This window comes from Musca autumnalis, unplaced genomic scaffold (genome assembly GCF_047663935.1).
Source record: "Musca autumnalis isolate F117 unplaced genomic scaffold, ASM4766393v1 scaffold_2, whole genome shotgun sequence".
Lineage (NCBI taxonomy): Eukaryota > Metazoa > Arthropoda > Insecta > Diptera > Muscidae > Musca > Musca autumnalis.
The window spans coordinates 209627338-209655110 of NW_027411755.1; the positions used below are offsets into that span (position 1 = coordinate 209627338).

The following is a 27773-nucleotide window of genomic DNA, read 5'->3' on the forward strand; positions in this document are numbered from 1 at the left end:
TATTTTCCCTCACATATGCACCAATCAAATTAATTAGATAACATAATAACTCATTCTTGTAAATTCAATGAATTTAAACATCCAGTACAAGGAATGAGAACAAAAACATATGAGTCACTGCACATAATCGGTGCAAACACAAATTTATAAAGGATTATAATAATAAGTTTAAAAGATTTTTTGAGGAACCAAAGGAGGCAATGAACGTGGATTTATAAAAAAAATTATAAGCTCCCCAATAAACGTGCATTTTTAAAAAATATATAAGCTCCCCAAAGACGTGTATTTTTAAAATATTTTATAAGCACCGTGGATTTTTAAAATTTTGTATAAGAACCCTAATAAACATGGATTTTTAAAATATTTTTTAAACACCGTGGATTTTTAAAATATTTTTTAAGCACCGAGGATTTTTAAAATATTTTTTAAGCACCGTGGATTTTTAAAATATTTTTTAAGCACCGTGGAATTTTAAAATATTTTTAAGCACTGTGGATTTTTAAAATATTTTTTAAGCACCGTGGATATTTTAAATATTTTTAAGCACCGTGGATATTTAAAACATTTTTTAAGGACCGTGGATATTTAAAACATTTTTTAAGCACCGTGGATTTTTAAAATATTTTATAAGCCCCCTAATAACGAGGATTTTTAAAATAATTTGTTACACAGAGGTCAGTTGTCACCTTAAGATTCCCCTTTCAATTCCGTACTGTCACCCGAAAAAGAAGTTCCCACGGTCGTCGCCTCCACAGGAGTCTCGAACGAGGGTTCCTCATGTTCAAGTGGGAATTTCACTTATAGGAACTTCTTTATTAGCTAAGTGAGGATAATTCCTTTCGAACTTCCTCGCAAACTTGAGGTTCGTTGTTATCAGCTGAAAATCTCTTTCGCTAATGGTTTTGAGATCTTTACGAATATTGACGAAGCGTCTGCAGTATGCAACCGCTTTTCCGTACGATTTTTTGTCCATTGCTTATTTAGCTTTGGAATTTTTTGAGGTCAAGGTACCGGCAAACCATATGTCCTGCCAATTCCCTCCCCCCCCTCGGCTTTGCCGACAGTGATATACCCTTAGCCTGTGTGAATTGAAATCATGTACTGACAATATCGAATCTAATACCCTTTTTGGAAGTATGAACTTGCCGACAAAAAAATAGATTTGGTTTGAAGCGGTGGATGTAATGGAAGGAATGGACCGACATAGTCCATTTTAGAAGTGGATCTTATTTTGGAGTAATTTCGATAGATATTGTGGCCACTAGCCATCGTATAACTTAGAGGTTTTGGGCCACGATGTCAGGAAGCATGGACATGTTATAACGAGGGTTTTAACTAGGGCTGAAGTAAGTTCAGTCAGTACCAGGGTCAACTCAAGGACCCACAAAATCTTAAGGAAAAACACAAGTTATGATGATTCAATTTCTTTATTATCACCTCTATAGGTGTCTAAATAATGGAAACATGTGGACGTTCGAGTACTTTAGGCTTATTTATTTGGTTCGACTATTCGTCTCGGCATGGTGGCTTCGTATGGTTAATGTTAGGCTACAGTTTTAAGTGGCTTTGGCGGGATCGTCTGAAGTTGGCACAGTGGTAGCAGTCATCCCGACGGTGTTCGGATGACAGGAGTCGGCCTGTGGAAGTATTGGTTCTCGTAAATGGGGGGGGGGACTCGGCTCGTATTGCGGAATGGAAGCGGGTTGATTACAGTCGGTGTGCTGACGGCACCCGACGTTTGAATCGAATTGATGTCGGTCGGCAACAATAGTTGTGTTAACTGCGGTTCGGTTAGGTGCAATGTTGTGAACAATACTCGGCTCGGCCTGCTCGTGCTGATGCCCTTAGGCTTGAGGAATCGGGTTGATGGCACTCAATATAGTCGGCCCTAATAGACGTGCTGATTACCCTTGGCTTAGGCAATCGGATGAATGGCCCTCAGCTCGGTATCCCCGTCAACGTTACTCGGGTTGGTGGCACTCGGCTCGTTTTAGTCGGTCTGGAACGAGAAGAGACGATTGAATAAGTTCGAAGCGAACGAATCGCGGAAGCGAGCGGATCGCAGGAAGCGAACTAATCGCGGAAGCGAACGAATCGCAGGAACCAAGGCCTTGGGTTTTGTACTATATCTTTCGACTGCGGACACTGCCACAAATCAAATATTTCGTACTCGGGTAACTCCAGCACTTTACGATCCTTGCCGTTTAAAACCGAAATATTTAGCTAGGGAGTAAAATAGAGTGATTGAGAATTATTCCCCCATAGCTTGAAAAGTGCCCACATTTCTTTACACCGAAGTAAAATAATTCTATAATATCGGCTACCATTTCGTGATGCATGTATGCCAATGGCAAGTGGACCTTTAACGGGAATTGCCATAGTACGTTAAGGCGGGGTATATATTAAGTTGGGCAATATAAAACCAAACTAATAACATATATAACATGTATCGGTCACGTTACAATGTTCACGAAAAACATAATATCGCTTAAACAGAACCACAAGGAGTAGCATCGGTATAATTTTCTAAACTAAATGTTGAACTTTTGTGAGGAAGGTACCCTAAGGAGAAGACCTATATCATTTCTGAAGTAAAACTACATTTGGACAAAATTTCCGAAATTTTGTGTGGGAGGTACCTGAATAAGTTGACATATATAGTCCATATACGAACGTGATCTATGTCTCGTAGAAATATTGCGATGTGCCAAATCCGTTACTGCCCTTAGGAGTTATCAGAGGCACATGTTCAAACATTTGTGGGGGAGGTACAAAAAGAAATGGACCGATATGTCTCATCTTCAGCCTTAAACTAAGCTCGGACAAAATATTGATATGGCCAAATCGGCAGATCCGTTCGAGAGCTATAGTGCGCTCTAACCACTACACATGGTGTCTTAATGGATTTTTCCACATTTCGGGCTAATTTCTCAGGAAGTATGTAAGTAATGGGGGCAGCAAATACAATTTCTTACAACAGAACTCAAAGCGATTCGAGAGCAGCACTGGACCGATAGAGTCCATATTGGAACGTTATCTATGTCTGGTAGAAATGTTACTATGTGCAAAGTATGAACCAAATCGGTTACTTCCAATTTTCCGAACATTTTCGAACTTTTGTGGGGAGGTACCTGAAGGAGTGGACCGACATGGCTCATCTTCGAACTTAAACTAAGCTTGGACTAAATATTACAAGGGACAAATTTTGGGCCAAATCGGCTAATCCGTTCGAGAGTTATCGTGCGCTCCGTATGAAAATGTAGATGGTAAAAACCAAATTTCTTTTGCAATTCAATTTAAAAACAAGTAAAAAAGTATCGGTCGGCTTTGCCGACAGAGATATACCCAGCCTGTGTGGATTGAAATACTTTACAAAAAAAAAAAAAAGAAATGTATGGGCGTATGAACCGACATAAATATGGATTGGATTAAAGCTCAAAAATTTGCGGGGGATATCGATAGATAGGGCTTTTGTACCATACTAGCCTACGAAAAGCATAATATCGGGCCACTAGGGAAACCTTCAGTAAAAATGTCCAAAGGATCCTCGAACAGACCCTCAACTACAAAAATGTGTTGAACATTTGTATGAGTGGTACCCCAAGTATAGGACCGATAGGGCCCAAATTTGAACAAAAACTAAGCTTGGACAAAACATTTTGAGATCGAAAATTTTGGACCAAATCGGTTGCTACGTTTGTGAGATATTGCGCTTATAATTTTAGCAAATATTTTCAAAAATTTGTGGTAGAGGTACCGAAAGCAGTGGACCTATAAGCACTACCATCGAATTTCATCTAATATTCGAAGAAATATTACGATATCCAAAGTGTTGACGAACGCAGTATTCGGTTCGAGCTCTACAGCCACTATATATGGTGCCATAGAGGTTTTTTGCAACTTTCGGGCTGTTTTCTCAAGAAGTATGGACTTGCCCCTGAAAAAACGTTTACTGTCGTAACTGAGACATAGAATGCAAGATCCGTCAACAAAAAATAAAGTGATTCGAGAACAGGTCTTAAAGAGAATTTACCCAAAATGTTGTGTGTGAGGTACCCGAAGGACTGAACAAAACAAATATAGTCCATATTCGAACCTGATCTATATCTGTTAAATATATTAGGATGTGTAAAGTATTTACGAAATCGCTCACTTCCATCCAGAGTATCGTGCGCACAATTTTTCCGAACATTTTTGAACTTTTTTGGTGGAGGTACCTGAAGGAATAGACTGATTTGGATTAGCTTCGAACGTAAACTATGTTTGGACAAAATATTCGTTCGAGAGTTATTTGCGCTCAAACCATTACATACGGTGTCATAGGGGTTTTTGGCGAGGTTTCATGCTATTTTCTCAGGAAGTATAGACTTCCTCCAGATGAAATTTGCACCGTCGTATAGGAATATTGGAACCTTATCTAACCCTGATAGAAAATTTACGATATACAAAGTATGGACCAAATCGGTTACTCCCTTCAAGAGTTATCGTGCGCTCAAATTTTCCGAACATTTTCGAACTTTTGTGGGGGATATCGCCCATCTTCGAACATAAACTAAGTTTGGACAAAATATTACGAAGGCCAAATTTTGGACCAAATCGGTTAATCCGTTCGAGAGTTATCGTGCGCTGCAGCCAGCAGGACAGACAGACGGACGGACATGGCTAGATCGACTCCAAATTGTCTGAAACACATTTCGTCCAAACATACTTGGGGTCTAAAACTATTATATCGATGAGGCACATTTTCATCGTATCAAAGTGTATATACCCTCCTTAGCCTAAAGGCTGAGGGTATAATAAAAAAATCTTTGCGAGCACAACTACGATTGTTGGTATAGAGTTTAAGAAACAAAGTTTCAACTTCGTTCGCTAACTTAAAATCGGCCGATACGCCCGTAAGTTATAGCTGTTTTTATTCTCATTTAAAGAAAAAATATTTAAAAATGTCTTAATTGTTTTTATGAGAATATTTATGCATAAATCGCTAACAGCATTCCATATCTAATCATAGATGTTTAAATATTTGCTGTTGTTTTTTCGCGAAAAATCAGCAAACAATAAAAAAAAAAATCTTGAAGTAAATCCAAATTATCCTGCCGCAGAGTCCGTACAAAACAAGGGCTCATTAGATCCCGGAGTTCATAGGAAATTAAGTGGCAATTGTAAATTTTACACGCAAAAAAAAAATTAAGAAAATTGACGCGTCAATTATTTGATTTTAGACTCCACTTACTAGGAGTACATCCATGAGATATACATTAAACGATGTAAAATCACGAGTTCTATAAGTCCGGATTATTAAAAAAATCAAAAACAACCGATATTCCGGCTTCAAAATGTAAGCGTCAATTTTAGGTGGATACAGTGGATATATCGAAAAATCATACAATAGTATCATATTGCCCATGGAGTATTCTTTGAGTCTTTCTTTAGGTATAGGTCTATGAAATGTAAGGTTAAGCCAGAAATCGGAAGGAAACACAAAAAACTTTTTGGCTTCAACCCATTTTTACAAATTTTACTACATTGATACCAAACGCAGCTTCCACGTAAATTACACTGTGCGACAACAAAAAAAAAATTACAAGAAAAACTGAGTAGATTATGAAAATAGAACTAAAAATATGAGACACGTGTATCGGCGTTTTTCACGTTTACATCGGAATGTAACCAAAGTAGGCGGGGCAAGTTCCGCCCATTTCTAGCTTTTTCGAAATATTCCAGTTAAGATATCTTGGAATCTTTGCATTCTAGGTATATAGGTCTATAGCAACTTTACAGAAGAGGATGGGGGCAATATTTTTGTTAAAAAGTTTAACCCTCATGCGGTTCATCAAAAGGGTCTTTTTGGTCCTTTTTCGAAAATCTTTCAAAAACTCCTTTAAAATGTGATCATATCAAATCCAAATATTCTACAAAATTGTTCGTCATAAAATTTTACTATAGGTCTCAGAATACACTAAATCTGTAAATCTTATCTAATCGCAAGAAATCTGCAAAAATGAAAAACACGTTTTAGGGTTAAAGTTGGAATTCATCTGAGTTTATTCAAAATTGTCCAACAAAACATAATTCTAGAGGGATGACGTCAAAGACAAAAATATTCTCCGTCAAATTTTACTGTGGGCCACCAAAGAAATGAAATGCCTGTTTACATTATATATCATAAAAATATCGGTATCAATTTTGTCGAAAAAAACATGAAAATATTTCCCAATTTTTTTGATGAAAAATTGTTCCTTCTTTTTTCGAGTTTATGCATGAAAGTAATATGAAACTTGGTTATGAGCGAAAAGTGTCGAAAGATGAAAAATTCTACGCAAAATTTCACTATGAGTTTCAGAATAAACCATATATTTCCTTAAAAAAAATTAGATTACAAATTTATATATATTTGGATGAAATTATATGTTTTAATTTTGGACTGTTAATTTTACATAATTCCATACTGGATCAAAATCTAGCAAAATCCTTTACTTTTTGGGAATATTTTTAAAGAAATAAATTTTCCTAATAAAATTTTATTATGAGTCTCTGAATAAAAGAAAGCTGTAACCATAACGTATAACATTCTTAACAGCCCTTGTTTTTGATATAGGGTGTAGGGCCATATTTTACAATTTTTATCCAGATTGTCGTTGTGATTGAACAATATAAATATCTTATTGATGGTTTTTCGTTACAAATTCATACAAAAGATGTTGTGCGTTCAATTTAAAAAATTTTTGAAACATTTGTGGTGTATATATCGACACCTCCATATAATAGTATGCTAAGTCTAAAAAGTGAGTTTTGCAGGAGAAGCTCTCAAAGTTTGAAATTTTTTTTGAACTTCAGTACTATGCTAAGTCAATATTTGTTTATAACTTCTGTTCGGATTGACCGATCATTACCAAAATTGGACAGAATTTAAGTTAAAGGACGTTCGACACCTCCAAATAATAGTTTGCTAATTCTGAAAAGAGAGTTTTGCAGGACAAGCTCTAAAAGTTTGGAAATTTCTTTGACCTTCAGTACTATGCTAAGTCAATATTTGTTTATAACTTCTGTTCGGATTGTCCGATCATTACCAAAATTTGACAGAATTTAAGTTAAAGGACGTTAAATATAAAAATGTAAAGAACTTGAAAACATGCTAAGTCGACTTAGCATACTATTGTTTGGAGGCGTCGATATATATTAGAAAAATATGGAAAACCGAGATCGGACCTGTCAAAATTGTGTATTTTTAGTACTTTTTACTTAAATTACGTATTTAGGATAAGCCATTGGTTGTTCATATAGTATGTGAAAATACGTGAGAGGCTTGGGGCTATGGTCCAGTGTTTTTGGTCCAGAATATTTTTGTGTTTGACGACATCCCTCTAAAATTATGTTTTGTTGGACAATTTTGTATAAACTCAGATGAAGTCCGACTTTAACCCTAAAACGTGTTTTTCATTTTTGCAGATTTCTGGCGGATAGATAAGATTTACAGATTTAGTGTATTCTGAGACCTATAGTAAAATTTTATGACGAACAATTTTGTAGAATACATATTTGGATTTGATATGATCACATTTTACAAGAGTTTTTGAAAGATTTTCGAAAAAAGGACCAAAAAGACCCTTTTTATGAACCGCATGAGGGTTAAACTTTTTAACAAAAATATTGCCCACGTCCTCCTCTGTAAAGTTGCCAAAGACACTATATACATAAAATGCAAGGATTCCAATATATCTTAACTCGAATATTTCGAAAAAGCTAGAAATGGGTGGAACTTGCCCCGCCTACTTTGGTTACTTTCCGATGTAAACGTGAAAAACGCCGATACACGTGTCTCATATTTTTAGCTCTACTTTCATCATCTACTCAGTTGTTCCCATCATTTTGAAAAAAATTGAATTTTGTTGCACAGTGTTATTTTTATGGTCGGTATTAAGAGATCCCTCCTAAAACGCATCGTTTTAAAAAAACCAGTCATTCTATATAGAATATGTTAACAGTTCACGAATTCTGAAAGAGTAAAACTCGGATTCATCGATTGTAAAACATTTTTTTACCCTCAGCCTTTAGGCTAAAGAGGGTATTTACACTTTGATACGACCAAAAATGTGCCTCATCGAAATAATGGTTTTAGACCCCAAGTATGTTTGTACGATATCCGTCTCAGACAATTTTGAGTAGATCTAGCAATGTCCGTCCGTCTGTCTGTCTGTCTGCCCGTCTGTCTGGCTGGTGCGCACGATAACTCTCGAACGGATCAATCGATTCGGTTCAAATTTTGGGTATAGAAATATTTTGATTTAAGTTCGAAGATGGGCCATATAGGTCCACTCCTTCCGGTACCTCCCCCACAAATGTTCAAAAATTGTCGCAAAACTTGTGCGCACGATAACTCTCGAAGGGAGTAGCCGAATTGAACCAAACTGTGCATATGGTAATACTACCTCTAGGCATACATCAAGTTCGAATATAGATTATATCGGTCCACTCCTTCGGGTACCTCCCACACAAAATTTCGGAAAAGTTCAGTTTAGGACCTGTTCTCCAATCTCTCTGATTTTTGTTATAGCAACTTGTATTTATTATACATGTCTCATTAGGGGCAAGTCCATACTTCCTGAGAAAATAGCCTGAAGGATGCAAATACCCCTATGACACAGTGTAGTGGTTGGAGAGCAAGATAACTCTCGAACGGATCTGCCGATTCGATCCAAAATATAGCCTTAGTAATATTTTGTCCAAACAAAGTTTAAGTTTGAAGATAAGCCATATCGGTCCACTCCTTCAGGTACCTTCCCCACAAAAGTTCAAAAATGTTCGGAAAAATTGTTCGTACGGTAACGCTTGAAGGGAGTCGCCGAATTGGTCTATACCTTACACATCCTAATATATCTACCAGATATAGATCAGGTCCTAATATGGACTATATTTGTCCACTCCATCCGGTACCTCCCACACAAAATTTCGGATAAGTTCACTTTAAGACATGCTCTCGAACACTTTAATTTTTGTTGAAGCAACTTGCATTCGCTGCCTCAATTACGATGGTAAAAGTGTTTTTGTGGGCAAGTCCATACTTCTTGAGCAAACTGCCCGAAGAGTGTAAAAACCCCCTAACACCATATGTTGTGGCTGGAGATCCACTTCCATAACGGTCAATGTCGATCCATTCCTCCGCAAAACTTTTGATCTTTAATCCTAATCAACAGTTTTGTCGGTTCAAACGCCCAAAATTTTGGGAAAAAAATTGTTTCAATATATACAGGCTGAGGGTATATCTCTGTCGGCAAAGCCGACTGATACTTTTTTACTTGTTGTTTTTTACCATATGTATGTATGTATATAGAAACCGAAACCGATTTGTGCATAGTATTATTTCTTATAGCCTCGAATTATATCCGAATAGTGACTACATCGGACCACTCTTTCGGGTACCTTTTGGCAAAATGTTGTGTACGCGGCCCTAGTTAAAGGGTTATGGCCACTTAAAAATTTTACAATATCGAAAAAATAGTATTAGCTCAAAATGTCCCAGGCTGAGGGTATATCTCTGTCAGCATAGCTGAGTAATACTTTCTTACATGTTTATTTTCACTTCAATGGAATCCAATGTCTCTTTACACAGTCTGCTGGTGTATTTTTAATAAACTTACACAACCATCTTTTATCAGTGAGGACAACAAATGCATGAGAATCCCAAAGCTGTACAAATGTCTGAATGTGTGTGTGCAGATATCCTATTTTGCATTGTCATAAATATTCATCAAAAATAACCAAGGTAAAAAATCCATAACCATATCCATATCACTGTCAATTTCAATTACAACAGATAAACTAACAATGAATACCTTGAACCAACAGCAACAACAACAAGCACTACTACAACAGCAGCACAAATAACCGGTCTGAGATAATAAAACGCACACACACACACTGACACATGTCACATGCCAGGATATCAAGTCCTTAAGACACTACGGCTTCTTCTGTTTTGTGTAAACTTTTAATATGAATGAATAATAATGTTTCACAAGCCACGTGTGTGTGTGTGTGAGAGAGGATGATTTTGTTGCTGATGCTTCTTGGTTGGCTGCTTGTGTGGTTTCTTTGGCTTTCGCAATTTTGGTGTTGTAATTCTTCAAAATGAACACAATACGGTTTTTGGGGGGTTTTAGTCCTTTACCAATATTCATTTTCTTGTGGTTTTTCGAACAGCTTGTAAAGTTTCTGCTTAAATTATGTATTATTTTCACTTCAAATGGTAATTTATGAAACAATTTGTGGTTGTAGTTTAATTCTTAATAATTATAACATTTTTATTTTTTGGGTCACTTGCGAAACGTTCACTTTAACTATGAACTTTTGGATATATAGAAAATGGGTGCATGTAAAGGTAACAAACCACATCACGTCATTGCATTAACCAAATTGTTATAATTTCAGGATTAAATTTCATTTGAAAAACAAATTATATCAAAGAAAATGTCCTTGACATACGAGCATTCTTGGGAAACCCTACTAAGCTTTGTGAATTTTAATTTATTTTGAGAGCAGAGTTGAAAAGTCCCATGATATTGTAAAACGTTCATTAGAAGCATCAACCTTGAAATTAATATGTATATCACATATGTATCTGAATACAAAGATTTTTATAAATTATAATGAGAAATATAATTCAAATGAAATTCGTAAAAATACTAAAAAGCATATCTAATAAATTCCAGGTAATTTTTTACAATTCTGAATTTATTTTGTTAGTAAAACAAAGACCTCATTATTACAATATCCTGATGAGTAGAACATGTAAATAAGAAAGATTGTAAAAACACAATTCCAATAATCTAAAAGGAATACCGTTTTTTACAAACATTTTTTTCTTCTAGTCTATTCGAATGTCAATTTAATAATTGCTCGTGGTATGTTAACAGCAAGTAAGGTAATCACGACCAACTACACTGTGCAACAAAACTGATACTGTTTAAAAATTATGAGACAGATTATAAAAGAAGGGCGACAAATACTGTTACAGAATTAGGTTTAACTTAACATTGTGTAGACATTGTTCTATTCCGCTTTACGATTAGTATCACATAAAACAAGTAAAAAAGTGTCAGTCGGCATTGCCGACAGATATATATCCTCAGCCAATGTGAAGTGAAACTTTCACCTACGGACAAATCGAATGTGGCCCTTTTTCGACATTTGAACTTGCCGACAAAAATGTTGATTAGGAATTAACTGCTCTAAGACACAAATGTTGAACTTTTGTAGGGGAGGTACCGTTAGGGAGGACCGATATGGGCCATTTTAGAAGTTAAACTAAATTTTGACAAAATATTAGGAGATCCAAAGTTTGGACCAAATTGGTTGCCCCATTCAATTGATATCGTCCTAGCATTTTAGTGAAATTTTTCAAATATTGTGAGAAGTACCGGATGTTGTGGACCGCTATAGCCCATGAAACTAAGTTTGGATATAATATGACGAAGACCAAATGTTGGACCAAAACGGTTGAACAGTTCGAGAATTATAGTGGGGGGTTTTTTACACCTTTCGGGCTGTTTTCCCAAGAAATATGGACTTGCCCTGAAAAAACTTTTATCGTTGTAATGTGCGAAAGCAAATCGCTTCAACAAAAATCAAAGTGATTCGAAAGCAGGTCTTAATGTGAACTTATCCGAAATTTTGTATGAAGGGTACCAGAAGGAGTAGACAAATATAGTCCACTAGCAAAATGTCCGCTACTTCGTATGCGGAAATGGAATAATGTAAAAATAAACAATATGTAATATGAAAATGGTGAACACTGCAAATTTTGATATACTACACATCTACAGGGTATTTTTGGAGAAGTAGTTGTAATTTCGGAATTTGTGATATCAAAATGGAGAAAACCTATATTAAAAAATTTTTACTGTATGCGCACACTTTGACAATGCCCCTATCTAATAGTTAATTTATTGAGACATTTTAATTATGGCCTTCTTGTTCTCAGGGGATAAAAAGTTTCTTGTAAAACAATAGTCGCACTGATATACGTTTGTTAAATGTACTTTCTAAAACGTCCAGAATATATATAAAACAAGTAAAAAAGTGTCAGTCGGCTTTGCCGACAGATATATACCCTTAGCCAATGTGAAGTGAAACTTTCACCTCCGACAGCCACATATGGCGACATAGGGATTTTTTTACACCTTTCGGGCTGTTTTCGTAAGGAATGTGGACTTGCCCCTGAAAAAACTTTTATCGTCGTAATGGAGGTAGCGACTCCAAATCGCTTCAACAAAAATCAAAGTGATTCGAGAGCAGTCTCAAAGTGAAATTTTGTGTGATAGGTACCAGAAGGAGGAGACAAATATAGTGCATATTCGAACCTGATCTATATCTGGTAGATATATTAGGATGTGCAAAGTATGGATTACATCCGTCACTCCCTTCAAAAGTTATCGAACATGTTTCAACTTTTGTGGGGAGGTACCGGAAGGGGTGGAGCGATATGGCTTATCTTCGAATTTAAACTATGTTTGGACAAGATATTATGAAGTCCAAATTTTGGACTGAAGGTGCAGATCCGTTCAAGAGTTATCTTGCGCTCTAACCACTACACACAGTGTCATAGGGGCTCTTTGCAACTTTTAGGCTACTTTCTCAGGAAGTATGGACTTGCCACTGATGAAACTTGTACCGTCGTATGGGGGCAGTGAATACAAATTGTTGCAACAAAAATCAAAGCAGGTCATAAACTGAACTTTTCCGAAATTTTGTGTGGGAGGTACCTGAAGGCTTGGACCGATTGAGTCCATATTGGAACCGCATCTAAGTTTGGTAGAAATATTACGATGTGTTAAGTATGGACCAAGGCGGTTATTCCCTTCAAGAGTTATCGTGCGCAAACATTTTCCGAACATTTTCGAACTTTTGTGGGGGAGGTACCGGAAGGAGTGGACCGATATAACCCATCTTCGAACTTAACCAAAGTTTGGACAAAATATTGCGAAAGCCTAATTTTGAACCAAATCGGTTCATCCGTTCGGGAGTTATCGTGCGCACCAGCCAGACAGACAGACGGACGGACATTGCTAAATCGACTCCAAATTGTCTGAAACATATTTCGTCCAAACATACTTGGGGTCTAAAAACCCTATTTCGATGAGGCACATTTTGCCCGTATGAAAGTGTATATACCCTCGTTAGCATAAATGCTGAGCCAGTGTATCTTTCACTTTTTGATTTCAGTGAATTATTTAGAAACCGCCTTAGCGTTAACTTGAAAGCAATAGTACACTATTCACTACAATTTTTAAAATCCATGGTATTACATGCAGAAACATTTCATACATTTTAAATACGGATTTCCATAAACTTCCGATTCAGCAAAATTAATTTATCGCTTCATTCAATACCAGTGCTTCAATATTTAGTATAATTTAATAATTCTAGTACACTTATTGCAGTACCACCTCTAACAGGGAATCTGACAAATAAATAACAAATCAGAAAGAATTCCACTTCCATTCCTTAGCCTCATACACATTTCACTTCTGTACTCTTCGCACACTAATTGTATAATTCCAGCTTCACCCAACACCAAATTTAGTTCCATTTTGTACTTTTCATATTTCCAACAACAATTCAGTAATTCGGTACTTAGCAACCTTCATACCTAATTTCAGAATTTGTATGCATTTAAAAACCTCTTTATCTAAACACCAACATCGACCCTAATACAAAAATTAGAAATTCCACCTATATCCTTTATGCAACATCAAAACCAAATTTAGTACTTATAACACTGTGAACACAAATTTTGGGGAAGAGATAATTACTTTTGGAGATGAAGTTTTTGCTAGAGACCCTGTAAGCCATCAGGAATTAGCGCCATATCTTTGTTCGCTGTTTCTTTAGCTTTTGAGATGAGCACTTCGACCTTCAAACTCGCCTCCTTCAATGTCCTTTTCGTCCTTTATTTTAAGAGCCGCTATAAAAGTACCACCAAAAGCAAAAATGTCGCTCAGAAAATTGTAGGTACGACTCTCATTGACAACTAATCGATTTTGTCGCGTTTTCATAGTCATTTTTTACATTTACCGCTGTTTGCACAGAAAAAACTGTGTTTTGTGTTTTTGTATGTTCTGTCAATATCGATTAGTTGTCAATGAGAGCCGTACCTAAAATTGTATGTACACATACGAACTTCCGAAATCTGTCTCAATGCTTCGCAATAGCAATAATGATTATAAATTTCACGATTCCAGCTCTATCCATTCACCAAAATCTAAATTCTACCAAATTTAGTACAAGTTGGTACACATAGGTACGAATTTCCAAAGCCACCTCCATATCTCAATCGTACACTGCAACAGTAATTATTCCAAATTTCAGGATCCCTGTTCTATCCGTTCAACCAAAATCAACTTGTACCAAATTTAGTACCATTTAGTACTTTTCGTACACATAAGTACGAAATTCAAAAAACTATCTCAATTCTACTCTCCTTCAGTAATCTTAACTCTAAATTCCAGGATCCGTTCACCCAAAACCAAATTGTACCAAATTTCGTACTGTTTAGTAATTTTCGTACACATAAGTACGAATTTCCAAAACTACCTCAATTTTACTCTTCAATAGTAATCCTAATTCCAAATTTTAGTTTTCCAACTCTATCTATTCACCCAAATCCAAATTGTACCAAATTTAGTACCGTTTAGTACTTTTCGCACACATAAGTACGAATTTCCAAAGCTGTCTCGATAACTCAATCCTACAACTCAACAGTAACCCTAATTCCAAATTACAGGATTCCACCTCTATCCATTCACCCAAGTCCAAATTGTACCAAATTTCGTACCGTTTAGTACTTTTCGTAGACATAAGTACGAATTTCCAAAACTACCTCAATCCTACACTTCAACTGTGATCCAAGTTTAGCTCTATTTAGTACATTTTAGTACTTTTCGTACATATAAGTACGAATTTCAAAGCTACCTCAATATCTCAATCCTACACTTCAACAGTAATCCTAATTCCAAATTTCAGGTTTCCAGCTCTATCCGTGCACCCAAATCCAAATTGTACTAAATTTAGTACCATTTAGTACTTTTCGTACACATGAGTACGAATTTCCAAAACCATTTCCTTTCATAAGCATCTTTTCCTAACCTTGATTTCCATACCAAATTCCAAGATCCTAGCTCTATCCGCTCAAAATATGCAATCGGTACTAAATTTAGTAACTTTTAGTACACTTGTAGTTCGAATTCCCAAAAACGCTTTGCTACATCTCTCTAACTCTCCATTAGTGACCCTCATTCCTAATTTCAAAATTCTAGCTCTTCCCGTTTCCCTAATACAAAGTGTACAATATTTAGTACCTTTTACCCTTCCAGTTCGAATTTCCAAAAATCGAGCCTTATCTCACCCCTACACACCAACAGCAACCCACACTCAAAATGTCAAGCTTCTAGCTTCAGCCGTTTCGTTTGGGCAAAGATCTGTCACTCACTCGCTCACTTATCACTAAACTCTTTTATACGAGTATTCTTATGAGAACTACCGAAATAAGTCGAGCGTATACTTTCTGTAAGCTGAATAAATTCAACTTTGACAGAACGTTATTATACCCTCCACCATATGGAGGGTATAATTAAATTTGTCATTCCGTTTGTAACACATCGAAATATTCGTCGGAGACCCTATAAAGTATATATATTATTGATCAGCATAAAATTCTATGTCGATTTGACCATGTCCGTCTGTCCGTCCGTCCGTCTGTCTGTCTGTTGAAATCAAGATACAGCTCGCAATTTTAAAGATAGAGAGTCAAAATTTGGTACAGAAGTTTTTATTACTTGCAGGATGGTTGGTATTGAAAATGGGATATATCGGTCCACGTTTTGATATAGCCCCCATAGAACGGTACCTCCCGATTTTCGGTATTTTTATGGTTTTAGCTTCATTATCCTACCACCGTGGTGCAATGGTTAGCACGTCCGCCTTGCACTCAGAAGGTCTGCGGTTCGATTCCCAGGCCAAGCAACATCAAATTTTCGACGGTGGCAAAATTCCCCCTCAGTAATGCCGGCGACATTTCCTGAGTATTTAAGCCATGAAAAACTTCTCTACAAGTGGTGTCGTAAGACACGCCGTTCGGACTCGGCAATAAAAAGTAGGTCCCATATCATTGAGCCAATATGAATCGGCGTGCACTCATTGATATGAGAGAAGTCTCCCTTGTCCTGTATGGGATGTTAGTGGAACAATTATATATATATATCCTACCAAAATGGCTGAAATTTGGTACGTAGTCTTCTTTAGGGGTATAACATTTTCCCCCAGAATTTTGTCGGTATCGGTCCACACCTTCATATAGCCCCCATAGAACGGTACCTCCCGATTTTCGGTATATTTAAGGTTTTAGCGTCATTATCCTACCAAAATGGCTGAAATTTGGTACGTAGTCTTCTTTAGTGGTACAAAACTTTCCCCCAGAATTTTGTCGGTATCGGTCCACACCTTCATATAGCCCCCATATAACGGTACCTCCCGATTTTCGGTATTTTTAAGGTTTTAGCTTCATTATCCTACCAAAATTGCTGAAATTTGGTACGTAGTCTTCTTTAGGGGTACAAAATTTTCCCCCAGAATTTTGTCGGTATCGGTCCACACCTTCATATAGCCCCCATAGAACGGTATTTCCCGATTTTCGGTATTTTGAAGGTTTTAGCTTCATTATCACACCGAAATGGCTGAAATTTGGTACTTAGTCTACGTTCGTGGTATAAAACTTTCCCCCAGAACTTTGTCCGTATCGGTCCATGCCTTCATATAGCCCCCATAGAACGGTACCTCCCGATTTTTGGTATTTTGAACGTAGTGGCCTCAATATTCCACCGAAATGGCTGAAATTTGGTATTTAGACTTCGTTGGGGGTACTCAAACTTCCCCTTTAAATTTGTCGGTATAGGTCCACGACTTCATATAGCCCCCATGGAAAGGTACCTCCCGATTTTTCGTATTTTGAAGGTTGTGTCTTCAATATTCCACCAAAATGGCTGAAATTTGGTATTTAGTCTTCAATGTGATATAAAACTGTTCGCCAGAAATATGTCTGTACAGGTCCACGCTTTCATATTGCCCCATTTCTGACTAAAATTCGTCGATATAAGTCCACGTTTCGATATAGCCCCCATCCGGATTTTCGTAATACTGAAGATTGTGACGTCAATATCCAACCGAAATGGCTGAAATTCGTTATTTCGTCTTCCAAGAGTTATTAAATATTCCAGAAGAGTATTATCAGTATAGGTACACGTTTTCCTATATCCCCAGAGAAGCTTACTTCTTGATTTTCGGTATTTTTTTAGTTTTAGCCACATTCTCTTACCGAAATATAGGAAATTTGGTATTTAGTCTTCTTTGAGCCTAAAAACTTTTCGTCAGAAATTTGTCGGTATAGATCGACGTTTTGAAATAGCCCCAAATAATGGTGCCTCACATTGTTTTGCCGAAATTGCTGAAATTTAATATTAAGTCTTCTTCATACACGAAAGGAAACTAATTATTCCATTTTACTTCAATACAACTTGTGGTGGAGGGTATAACAAGTTCGGCCCGGCCGAACTTAACGCCGTTCTTACTTGTTTTTTGTATGTGTGTGTGTTTTGTATTTTAAAAACAAAAGCCCAACAAAACATGAAATACAATTCATTGCAAAGGAAAATTATTTATTTTACGAATGAAAACATTTAAATAAGTTTTGGTCGCGGATTTGGTGTTTTAAATGTGTTTTTGGACTCAACGTATTTGGGTAATACGGACGCTCAGAGAGCGTTGTTGTGGTAGGTTGGTGAAATATTTGTGTACGTACCGTCGTTATTTAGGTTTAGCAGTAATATCGAATGTTTGGGTTCTGCAGCAAAACTAATAGGCATTACATTTAAGTAGTAACAATAATGAGGCTTGTAACGAAATTCTACTTAGCAACTAATTTTCAATTCTACTAAAATAAAATCTTTACCTCCCCACGCAGTGTAATATAAATATTCATGTGTTCATAATTGAAACATATCCACATCTGCATTTCCAAACATAACCAAAATTTCACTTCACATCATCTAAATAATTTAATTAAATTTTTAATTAGAAAATTTTCCACCACTTTTGCTTTTCAGGTAACTGTTGGCCGACGCATTGGTCTCTACAGATTTTGTGGCGATATAGGACGTGGCAATTTTTCCAAAGTCAAATTAGCTGTACACCAGCTAACACGAGGTAAGCCATAATGCCAACCAACCACCAAAATTGGCACAATCATACATTAATAATTTGAAAAATAACTACAACCAATACGCACAACAGCCATGGATGGCTTTTAGTTTAATTAAAAACTGAAACTATTGTTGTTGTTGTTTACTGTGTTCAATGAAATATGACTTTGAAATGAAATTATTTTCATGTGTTATTTATTTATCACTTTTCCATTCTCTCTTTTCTTTTTTTTGTGGTTGGCCAACGAAAAAAACCATTGGTCATTCTGTTGCTGAATTATTTGCGTACGTCCATTTGTTATTGATGACAATGCATTCTGCTTCTTCTTCTTCTTCTTCGGGGAAACCTTGCTGCATGGAAAACTTTGTTCGACCAACAAACAACCACGTAGACAAAGTTGCCATCAAAGTAGTTGACCGAGCTGGTCTGGATGCCAAGGCATTGCGTATGCTTTCAAGTGAAATTGCCACACTTGAATGTGTTCATCATCCTAATATTTTAAGGTAAGTGAATGAAATTGTGTGAACTGTTTATAAGGACTTTGAAATGTGCTTTTTGTTTTGGTCATTTAAACATAGTTTCTAAGTTTTAAGTATCTATTCAAAATTTGAAGAGAATTTAGACCAACATGGTTTTAAGAAGGATATTTGGCAATTTCAAAAGTCCTCAGATCTTAATCCTGTTTAATTGGGGAAATAAAAAAACATACATATAAAAAAGTATCAGTCGGCTTTTCCGACAGAGATATATCCTCAGCCTGTGAGAATGGAAACTTACATATATGGACAGATCAACCCCTAATAACACTGTGACATAAAATTGAGGTGAAAATTTGGGGCAGAGTAATTCCTTTTTGGGGACAAAAACCCTTAGTGTGTATATTAAGAATCCCGAAGGACAGATCCGCCGTAAGTCGAACTTCCGAGTTATGGCGTGATGAAGTTTCTGCTGAAGAGCTTGTAAGGCATCTGAAATTAGCGATATATCTTTGTTAACTGTTGTTTTAGCTTATCTATGAATTGACATGTCTTCATTCAAATCGAATACACAACAGGACTATGAAAACTCGATAAAATCGATTAGTTGTCTATGAGAGTCGTACCTACAATTTTCTGAGCGACATTTTTGCAGAACTTTTCGAAGCTGAAAAATGTCATATTGTGGACTCTTAAAGTACGAAAAGGACATTGAAGGAAGCGAGTTAGAAGGTCGAAATGCTCTACGAAAATAATTCTTATTTGATTTGACTGAAGACATGTCATCTCATAAATAAGCTAAAACAACAGTCAACGAAGATATAACGCTAATTTCAGATGCCTTACAGGCTCTTCAGCAGAAACTTCATCACGCCATAACTCGGAAGTTCGACTCACGGCGGATCTATCCTCCGTCATTCTTAATATACTCACCAAGGGCTTTCTCAAATGGAATTATCTCCGCCCCAAAATTTCGGTTCACAGTGTAATTAACCCTATAGCAGGTTTTTAGATTTTGTGGCCCGTTTTGAACGTACGAACTTGCCGACAAAAGTATATAATTTGAATCAAGCTCAAAAGTGTTGCGGAGGAGGTACGTGGAGGAATGCATCGGAATGGTCCATTTTGGAAGTGCATCTTATTTTGGGAGTAATTTTTTTCAACGCACCCTCCAGTCATTTCAGCTGGTCACCGTACAAATTAGAGGTTTTGGGTCACCATATCAGAAAACATGGTCTTGCCCATGAAAAACATAATATCGCTGTTAACAGGACCACAAGTAATAGAATGGGAATAAAATGCCAAACATCACTTAAACATAAATGTTGAACTTTTTGGGAGAAGACCGATATGAAACTTTTTCGAAATTAAACTACATTTGGTCAAAATATTAGAAAATTCAAAGTTTGGACCAAATCGGGTGCTCAGTACAACAGATATAGCGCGTACCATTTAACAGATATTTTTGAACTTTTGGGGGAAGGTGCCGGAAGTTTTGGACCGATAGTGCCCATCTTCGAACTTAGACTAAGTTTCGACAAAATATTACGAAAGCCGAATCAGCTGATCCGTTCGAGAATTATCGTGCGCTCCAGCCACTACACATGGAGCATGAAAAACCTTGTAACGTCGTAATGGGGACATGGGGACAGCGAAAACAATTTGTTATAAAACAAGTAACAACGCCGATAAGTTCGGGTAGGCCGAACTTCACCACAAGTTGTATTGAAGTAAAATGGAAAAATTAGTTTCCTTTCGTTTATAAAGAAGAAGACTGAGTACCAAATTTCAGCAAGTTCGGTAAAACAATGTGGCTAACCATCAAAATACAGACATTTGGGAGCTACCGTTCCATGGGAGCTATATCAAAACGATCTATAACTACAAATTTCTGGCGGAATGTTTTTAGACTCAAAGAAGACTAAATACCAAATTTCCGATATTTCGGTAAAACCTTCCAAATAACAAAAATCAAGAATTACTCTTCTATGGGGAATATAGGAACCCGCGGACCTATACTGATAATTCTCTTCTGGAATTTTTTATAACCCCATGGAAGACTAAATAAAAAATTTCAGTCTTTCGGTGGGATATTGACGTCACAACCTTCAGAATTACGGAAATCGGGAGGTACCGTTCTATGGGGGCTACATCGAAACATGGACCTATACCGACGAATTTCAGTCAGAATGGCTTTTACCTCCAACAAAGACTAAATGCCAAATTTTAGCCATTTCGATGGGTTGCTGTGGCCACAACCTCCAAAATACCGAAAATCGGGAGGGACTTTTCTATGGGGGCTATACGAAGACGTGGATCTATACCGACAAATTTCTGGGAGAAAGTTGTTTACCTCCAACGTAGACTAAATACCAAATTTCAGCCATTTCGGTGAGATAATGAGGCTAAAACTTCAAGATGGCGAAAATCGGGTGGTACCATTCCATGGTGGGGGCTATATGAAAGCGTGAACCTATACCGACAAATTTCATATGGAACGTTTAATACCCCAAATAAAGACCAAATACAAAATTTTAGCCATTTCTGTCAATATTGAGGCCACAACCTTCAAAATGCCGGAAATAGGGTAGTACCGTTCTATGGAGGCTATACCAAGACGTGCACCTGTACCGACAAGTTTTTGGGGGAACGTTTAATATGCCAAATGAAGACTTAATACGAAATTTCATCCATTTCTAAGGAATATTGAGGCCACAACCTTCAAAACACCGAAAATCGGGAGGTACGTTCTATGAGGGCTATATGATGGCGTGGATCTATACCGACAAATTTCATACGGAACGTTTAATACCCCAATTCAAATTCAAGACCAAATATTAATTTTCAGTAATTTCGGTGGATTATTGTGGCCACAACCACCACAATACCGAAAATAGGGAGGTACTGGTACGAAGGCGTGGACCTATACCGACCGGTGGAGGGTATAACAAAGAGATTCGAGAGGCGGTCTTAAATTGAACTTTTCCGACAATTTGCGAAATTCGAACTTGATTTCGTAGAAATATTACGATGTGCAAAGTATGGATAACACTGCTCAACAAAATTGAAAAAGTTGAATGTTTCAGACGAAGTTGCAGTTGTTTCTAGATGAAATCGGCGAGTTATTTTCAAATCCGGTCCCGGTTTTTCTCCATCAGCTCTTGTTTTTGAGATATAGCTCAAAATCGGTTTTTACGAGTTTAACCCAGACTTTCGTTATTTTCGGATTCAAACAAATATTTTTTGTGGGTTTTTCGACATTAATATATTAAGGAGATGTTGTACGCTCGATACAAATCGTTTTTGAAATAGTTATGGTGAGTACATATCAAAAAAATATAGAAAATATACGACGGACCTTGTAAAAATTGCTTATTTTGAGTACTTTAAGCTGTAATTACGTCATTGGGGGAAGTCATAGGATCTTCATATGGCAATGCGGATATGCTTAGGGTGTCTACTATATAGTCCAGTATTTAAATATATAATATAAAGTTCATAGCGCCCATGATTCGGCCATAACCTAAAAATCATCATGAAGACTGCCATTGAAAAGTAAATGGCTTATGTGGTAATTATATCACTGGTAAATTATTTCCCTTTAGCAGTCTTCATGGCGATTTTTAGGTTATGGGCTAATCATGGGGGCTATGAACTGTATATTATACATTTGAATACTGGATTATATAGTAGACACCCTAAGCATATCCGGAGTACCATATGAAGATCCTATGACTTCCCCCGATGACGTAATTACAGCTTAAAATACTCAAAATATGCAATTTTTACAAGGTCCGTCGTATATTTTCTATTTTTTTGATATATACTCACCATAACTATTTCAAAAACGATTTGTATCGAGCGTACAACATCTCCTTAATATATTATTGTCGAAAAACCCACAAAAAATATTTGTTTGTATCCGAAAATAACGAAAGTCTGGGTTAAACACGTAAAACCCGATTTTGAGCTATATCTCAAAAACAAGAGCTGATGGAGAAAAACCGGGACCGGATTTGAAAATAACTCGCCGATTTCATCTAGAAACAACTGCAACTTCGGTTGAAACAAAAGTCCTGTTGACCAGTGTAATTAATTTAACTTTTGTGGGGGAGGTATCTGAAGGAGTGGACCGATACGACACATCTTCAAACTTAAGCTAAGTTTGGACAAAATATGACGAAGGTCAATTTATGGATCAAATCGGTTTATAAGTTCGAGAGTAAACGCGCTCTCCAGCCAGCCATACAGACAGGCGGACATTGCAAAATCGACTCCAAATTGTCTGAAATTGATTTCGTCCAAACATACTTGACCACTTGGAACCTCAAATGTCAAATCACAACTAATTCGGACAAAAAATGCATCCAAAAGCTTCAAAATATTAAAAATCCGAAGATACCTTTATATGGAGGCTATGCAAAAATATGCACCTATGTTGGTAACTTTTTGGTGCCGAATTGTTTGTGACCACTAAGAACCTCAAATGTCAAATTACAAAAAAATATTGCTAAATTCCTTGAAGTACCTGATTGGGTTTCCTGCAGGGTTTCGGAGTATAGGTATTTTTGGCTCGACTCCGATTCCAGCAATCCCACAGCATCGGGTTCTCTTGTACACGGAACCACACAACACACGTGTTCCGGACAGCGGCTGCCACCTCAGTGTAACCATGTTCGTATTTGTATCGTTTTTCTGTGTTGGGAGCAGCATGCCTTCTTCGGATTATTTTTGGTCCATCCTAGGACTATGTTCCTGCATGCTGCGTGAACACAGTCCCCCGTAACAACGGCCGCACACAAGCCGTATAGATTTCAATCTCTCAAAAGTGATCCTTATTGCAATTTATTTGCAATGAACTCAGAGGTAATATCTAGAAAATAGAGGATTTCATAAGTCGGAAGAATATCATGGTCGAGGCGGTGCAGGAAACTATGCTGAACAACATTGTGATGGTGACAACGTATTGAGGAAGGATCGCACCAGAAGTTCAATACAGACCTATCTCCCTATGTATGGGGTAGCAGTCAGGCATCATGAATTATGGCATTCGGCCCTCGGAAATGACCAGAGGTGTATAGTGCTGGCTGAGAAGGCTGATAGCTGTACGTTTTGCATGGTCAATGATGACGCCAATACCATAACCATCGTGTCACCTGACCTGAAAAATAACGTCATGTGGCAACGCATCGTTTCTCTTGGATCAGACCATCTCCCCACAAGTTATACTAATGGACAATTTGTCAAGAACACCGGGAGTGACAGGGCGACGGGAAGAGTACTACGTCGCATTAGATCCCTTCCTGCCGAGGAGCAACCACTGCAATTTACAATTTACATGATGTTGCGAATATAATTTTTTGACGAACTACCTGTAACTCGACGTTTAAGGTTCCCAGTTGTCACAAAACTACTCTTCCAAAATTGTTCAACATAGGTCGAGACATAGACCCCATATAACGGTACATCCCGATTATCGATATTTTGAGGATATAAGCAGCATTTTTTGATCGAACGACCTGTAATTTGACGTTTGAGGTTCCCAGAGATAACAAAATATCTCCACAAAAATTTACAACACAGGTCCATGCTTTGGTATAGCCCCATAGAGCGTAACTCCCGATTTTCGGAATTTTGAGGGTTTAAGCTAAATGTGTTGATTGAACTACATGTAATTTAACATTTGAGGTTCCCAAACTTCAAAACACATCTTCACAAACATGTCAACATAGGTCCATGTTTTGGTATAGTCCCCATAAAACGGTACCTCCCGATTTTCGATATATTGAGTGTTTTTGCAAAATTTTTTATCGAACTATCCTAATTTGACCTTTGAGGTTCTTAGAGACAACAAAACATCTCCACCAAAAATTGTCAATATAGATCCATGTTTTGGTATTGCCCCTATATAGCGTACCTCCCGATTTTCGGAATTTTGAGGATTTTAGCTAAATTTGTTGACCGAACGATTGATGTTTGCGATTCCAAGTTGTCACAAAACTACTCTTCCAAAAATGTTCTACATAGGTCCACGTTTCGATATAGCCCCCATATAACGATACCTCCCGATTTTCGATATTTAGAGTGTTTTAGCAAAATTTTTTGATTGAACTACCTGTAATTTGACGTTTGAGGTTCCCAGAGATAACAAAACATCTCCACCAAAAATTGCCAACATAGGTCCATGTCTCGGCATAGTCCCCATATAACGGTACCTCCCGATTATCGGTATTTGGAGGATTTGAGCTATATTTTTGGACCGAACTGTCTGCAATTTAAAATTTGATGTTTCCAACGGTCACCAAACATCACCTCCAAAAAATGTCAACATAAGTCCATGTTTTGGTATAGCCCCCATATAACGGTACCTCCCGATGATCGGTATTTCGAGGATTTTAGGTATATTTTTGGACTGAACTACCTGCAATTTAACATTTAAGGTTCCCAGAGGTCACAAAACATCTCCACCGAAAATGTCGACATAGGTCCATGTCTTGGTATACCCACACTTAACGGTACCTGCTACGTATAGGTATTTTAACTACTTTTTGGCCGAACTACCTGTTATTTGACATTTGAGGCTCCCAGTTATCACAAATCTTCTCCACCAAAAATTGTCAACATAGGTCTATGTTTTGGTATACCGGTACCTCCCAATTTTCGTTATTTGGAGGATTTAGCCACAATTTGTATCCAACTTGCCGTAATTTGCCATTTAAGGTTCCTAGCATTTACAACGCCTCTCCACCATACAACGGTACCTCCCGATTTTAGGTATTTTGAGAATTTTAACAACTTTTTAACCGAACTACATTTTATTTGGCATTTGACGTTCAAAGTGATCACAAAACTTCTCCACCCAAAAAATTGTGAATTGTCAGGAGTTTAGCTACATGTGTTAACCGAACTATCTGTAATTTGGCATTTAAGGTTCCTAGTTGTCACAAAATTGCTCCACCACAAATTTGTCAACATAGGGACACACTTTTTATAGCCCCAATATAAAGGTGGCGTCCGATCGGAGAAAAATAGTTGATACATTTTTGGACCTTATATGCATTTGAGTTTCCGTGGTCACAAAATATCTACACTTAAAATTGTGGAAAGGAAGGAAAATATGTATTTCATGTTGGAAGGTATAAAATGTTCGGTTCATTTACAAACTAGTAAGGAAAGGATCATACTCGGGCGGGGCCTAAACCACTGTGAATATGTAATATATACATATGTATATAGGAGATATATATCAATTTGAACTGATTTCTATATAATACGGTACACTTATTACATTCCAAATTTCATCAAAATTGGACAAATATTGGGTGTTTGGTGGGCGAAAATATATATGGGAGCTATATCCAAATCTGAATCTATTTCGATATAATTTGGCATACTTATTTCTAAACCGAATTCAGTCACACATCCCAAATTTCATCAAAATCGGACGTATATAGCGTGTTTGGTGCCGCAAATACGTCAAATCGTCCGAAAATATATATGGGAGCTATATCCAAATTTGAACCGATTTCGATGTAATTTGACACACTTATTTCTAGACCGAGTTCAGTTACATATTCCAATTTTCATGAAAATCAGACCTATATAGCGTGTTTAGTGCAGAAAATACGTAAAATCGGCCGAAAATATATATGGGAGCTATATCCAAATCTGAACCGATTTCGATGTAATTTGGCACATTTATTTTCAGACCGAATTCAGTTACACATTCTATATTTCATCGAAATCAAACATATGTAGCGTGTTTGGTGCAGCAAATACCTGGAATCGGACAAAAATATATACCCAAATCTGAACCGATTTCGATATAATTTGGCACTCTTATTTTAGACCGAGTTCAGTCACACATTCCAAACTTCATCAAAATCGGACGTATATAGCGTGTTTGATGCCGCAAATACGTCAAATCGGCCGAAAATATATATGGGAGCTATATCCAAATCTAAACCGATTAAAATCAAATTTGGCACATTTATTTTTAGGCCGAATTCAGATACATATATAGAGTGTTTGGTGCAGCAAATACGTCAAATCGGTCGAAAATATATATGAGAGCTATATCCAAATCTGAACCGATTTTCACCAAAAGCAATAGCGTTATTCCTATGGCTAAAAAAATTATATTTCCCAATTTTCAGCTGAATCGGACATAAAAAGCGACCTGTACGTTGCGAACAAAAATACATGGACAGACGACAGACGGACGGACGGACATGCATAAATCGACTCAGAAAGTGATTATATGTATATGTATATCCTCTAAAGGAACTATGGGTCTATTTCGTTTCCTTTTCCATGTTACATACAAACGCACAAAGACATAATACCCCTTACCACAGTGTGGTGTAGGGTATAAAAAAGCTTCTGATCATGTGGAAGACCCCTTAACCCTCATGATCCATTTTTGCATAAAGGCTTCTTTAAACGTGGGATGTCAGATGTAATACTTTGCATACTTCCCAAAAGTCGCCAAAAAAACATTACTGTCGTATACTTATTATTTATACAGCGTTTATCATACACACCATCAACAGACTCAATATAATTCTCCGACCAATAAACCCCTTTCTTCCCTAATTTTTGAACGTACCTCTTCTAATACCAATGAAACAAATGTAAGCACGTGTTTTCCTTACTAATTTATTTATACGAATGTTTTTCCGCTGTTCTTGCCATTTCATGTAAAAAACATTTTGCTGTCGATGTGGATATCTGACTGTGTGAATTTTAATATTTGCTACACACTCTGGATAGGCTTTTTGAGGTAGTTGAAACGCTGGGTCGTGTCTATCTAGTCACCGAATGGATACGTGGTGGTGAATTATACAATCATATTACCCAAGGTGGTCCATTACGAGAAATACATGCAGCTCCCCTATTCAAACAACTGTTATTGGCTGTGAAACATATGGTAAGTTGGAAATTATTTATCCGAGTTTGTATTTATGTTAGACAACTAAATGGAGTGTGCGTGTGTGTGCAAAGCCATATATGTATGTACAAACTGAAATATTTATAATAACACGT

The 27773-nt window shown here is 36.9% G+C and overlaps 1 protein-coding gene across 2 annotated transcripts in view; it reads left to right on the plus strand.

Annotated features, from left to right (window-relative positions):
• LOC141395201 (serine/threonine-protein kinase MARK1) overlaps positions 1–27773 on the plus strand; it is a 344095-nt gene that overhangs the window by 289686 nt on the left and 26636 nt on the right. For both annotated transcript variants that reach the window (XR_012410568.1, XM_073970735.1), the window contains exons 5-7: positions 18156–18255; positions 18644–18755; positions 27501–27657. Coding sequence is in view for 1 of the 2 variants with exons in the window: in XM_073970735.1 (XP_073826836.1) it covers positions 18700–18755; positions 27501–27657 (213 nt within the window). In the remaining variant the exon portion in view is untranslated. The remainder of the gene's footprint in view (positions 1–18155; positions 18256–18643; positions 18756–27500; positions 27658–27773) is intronic.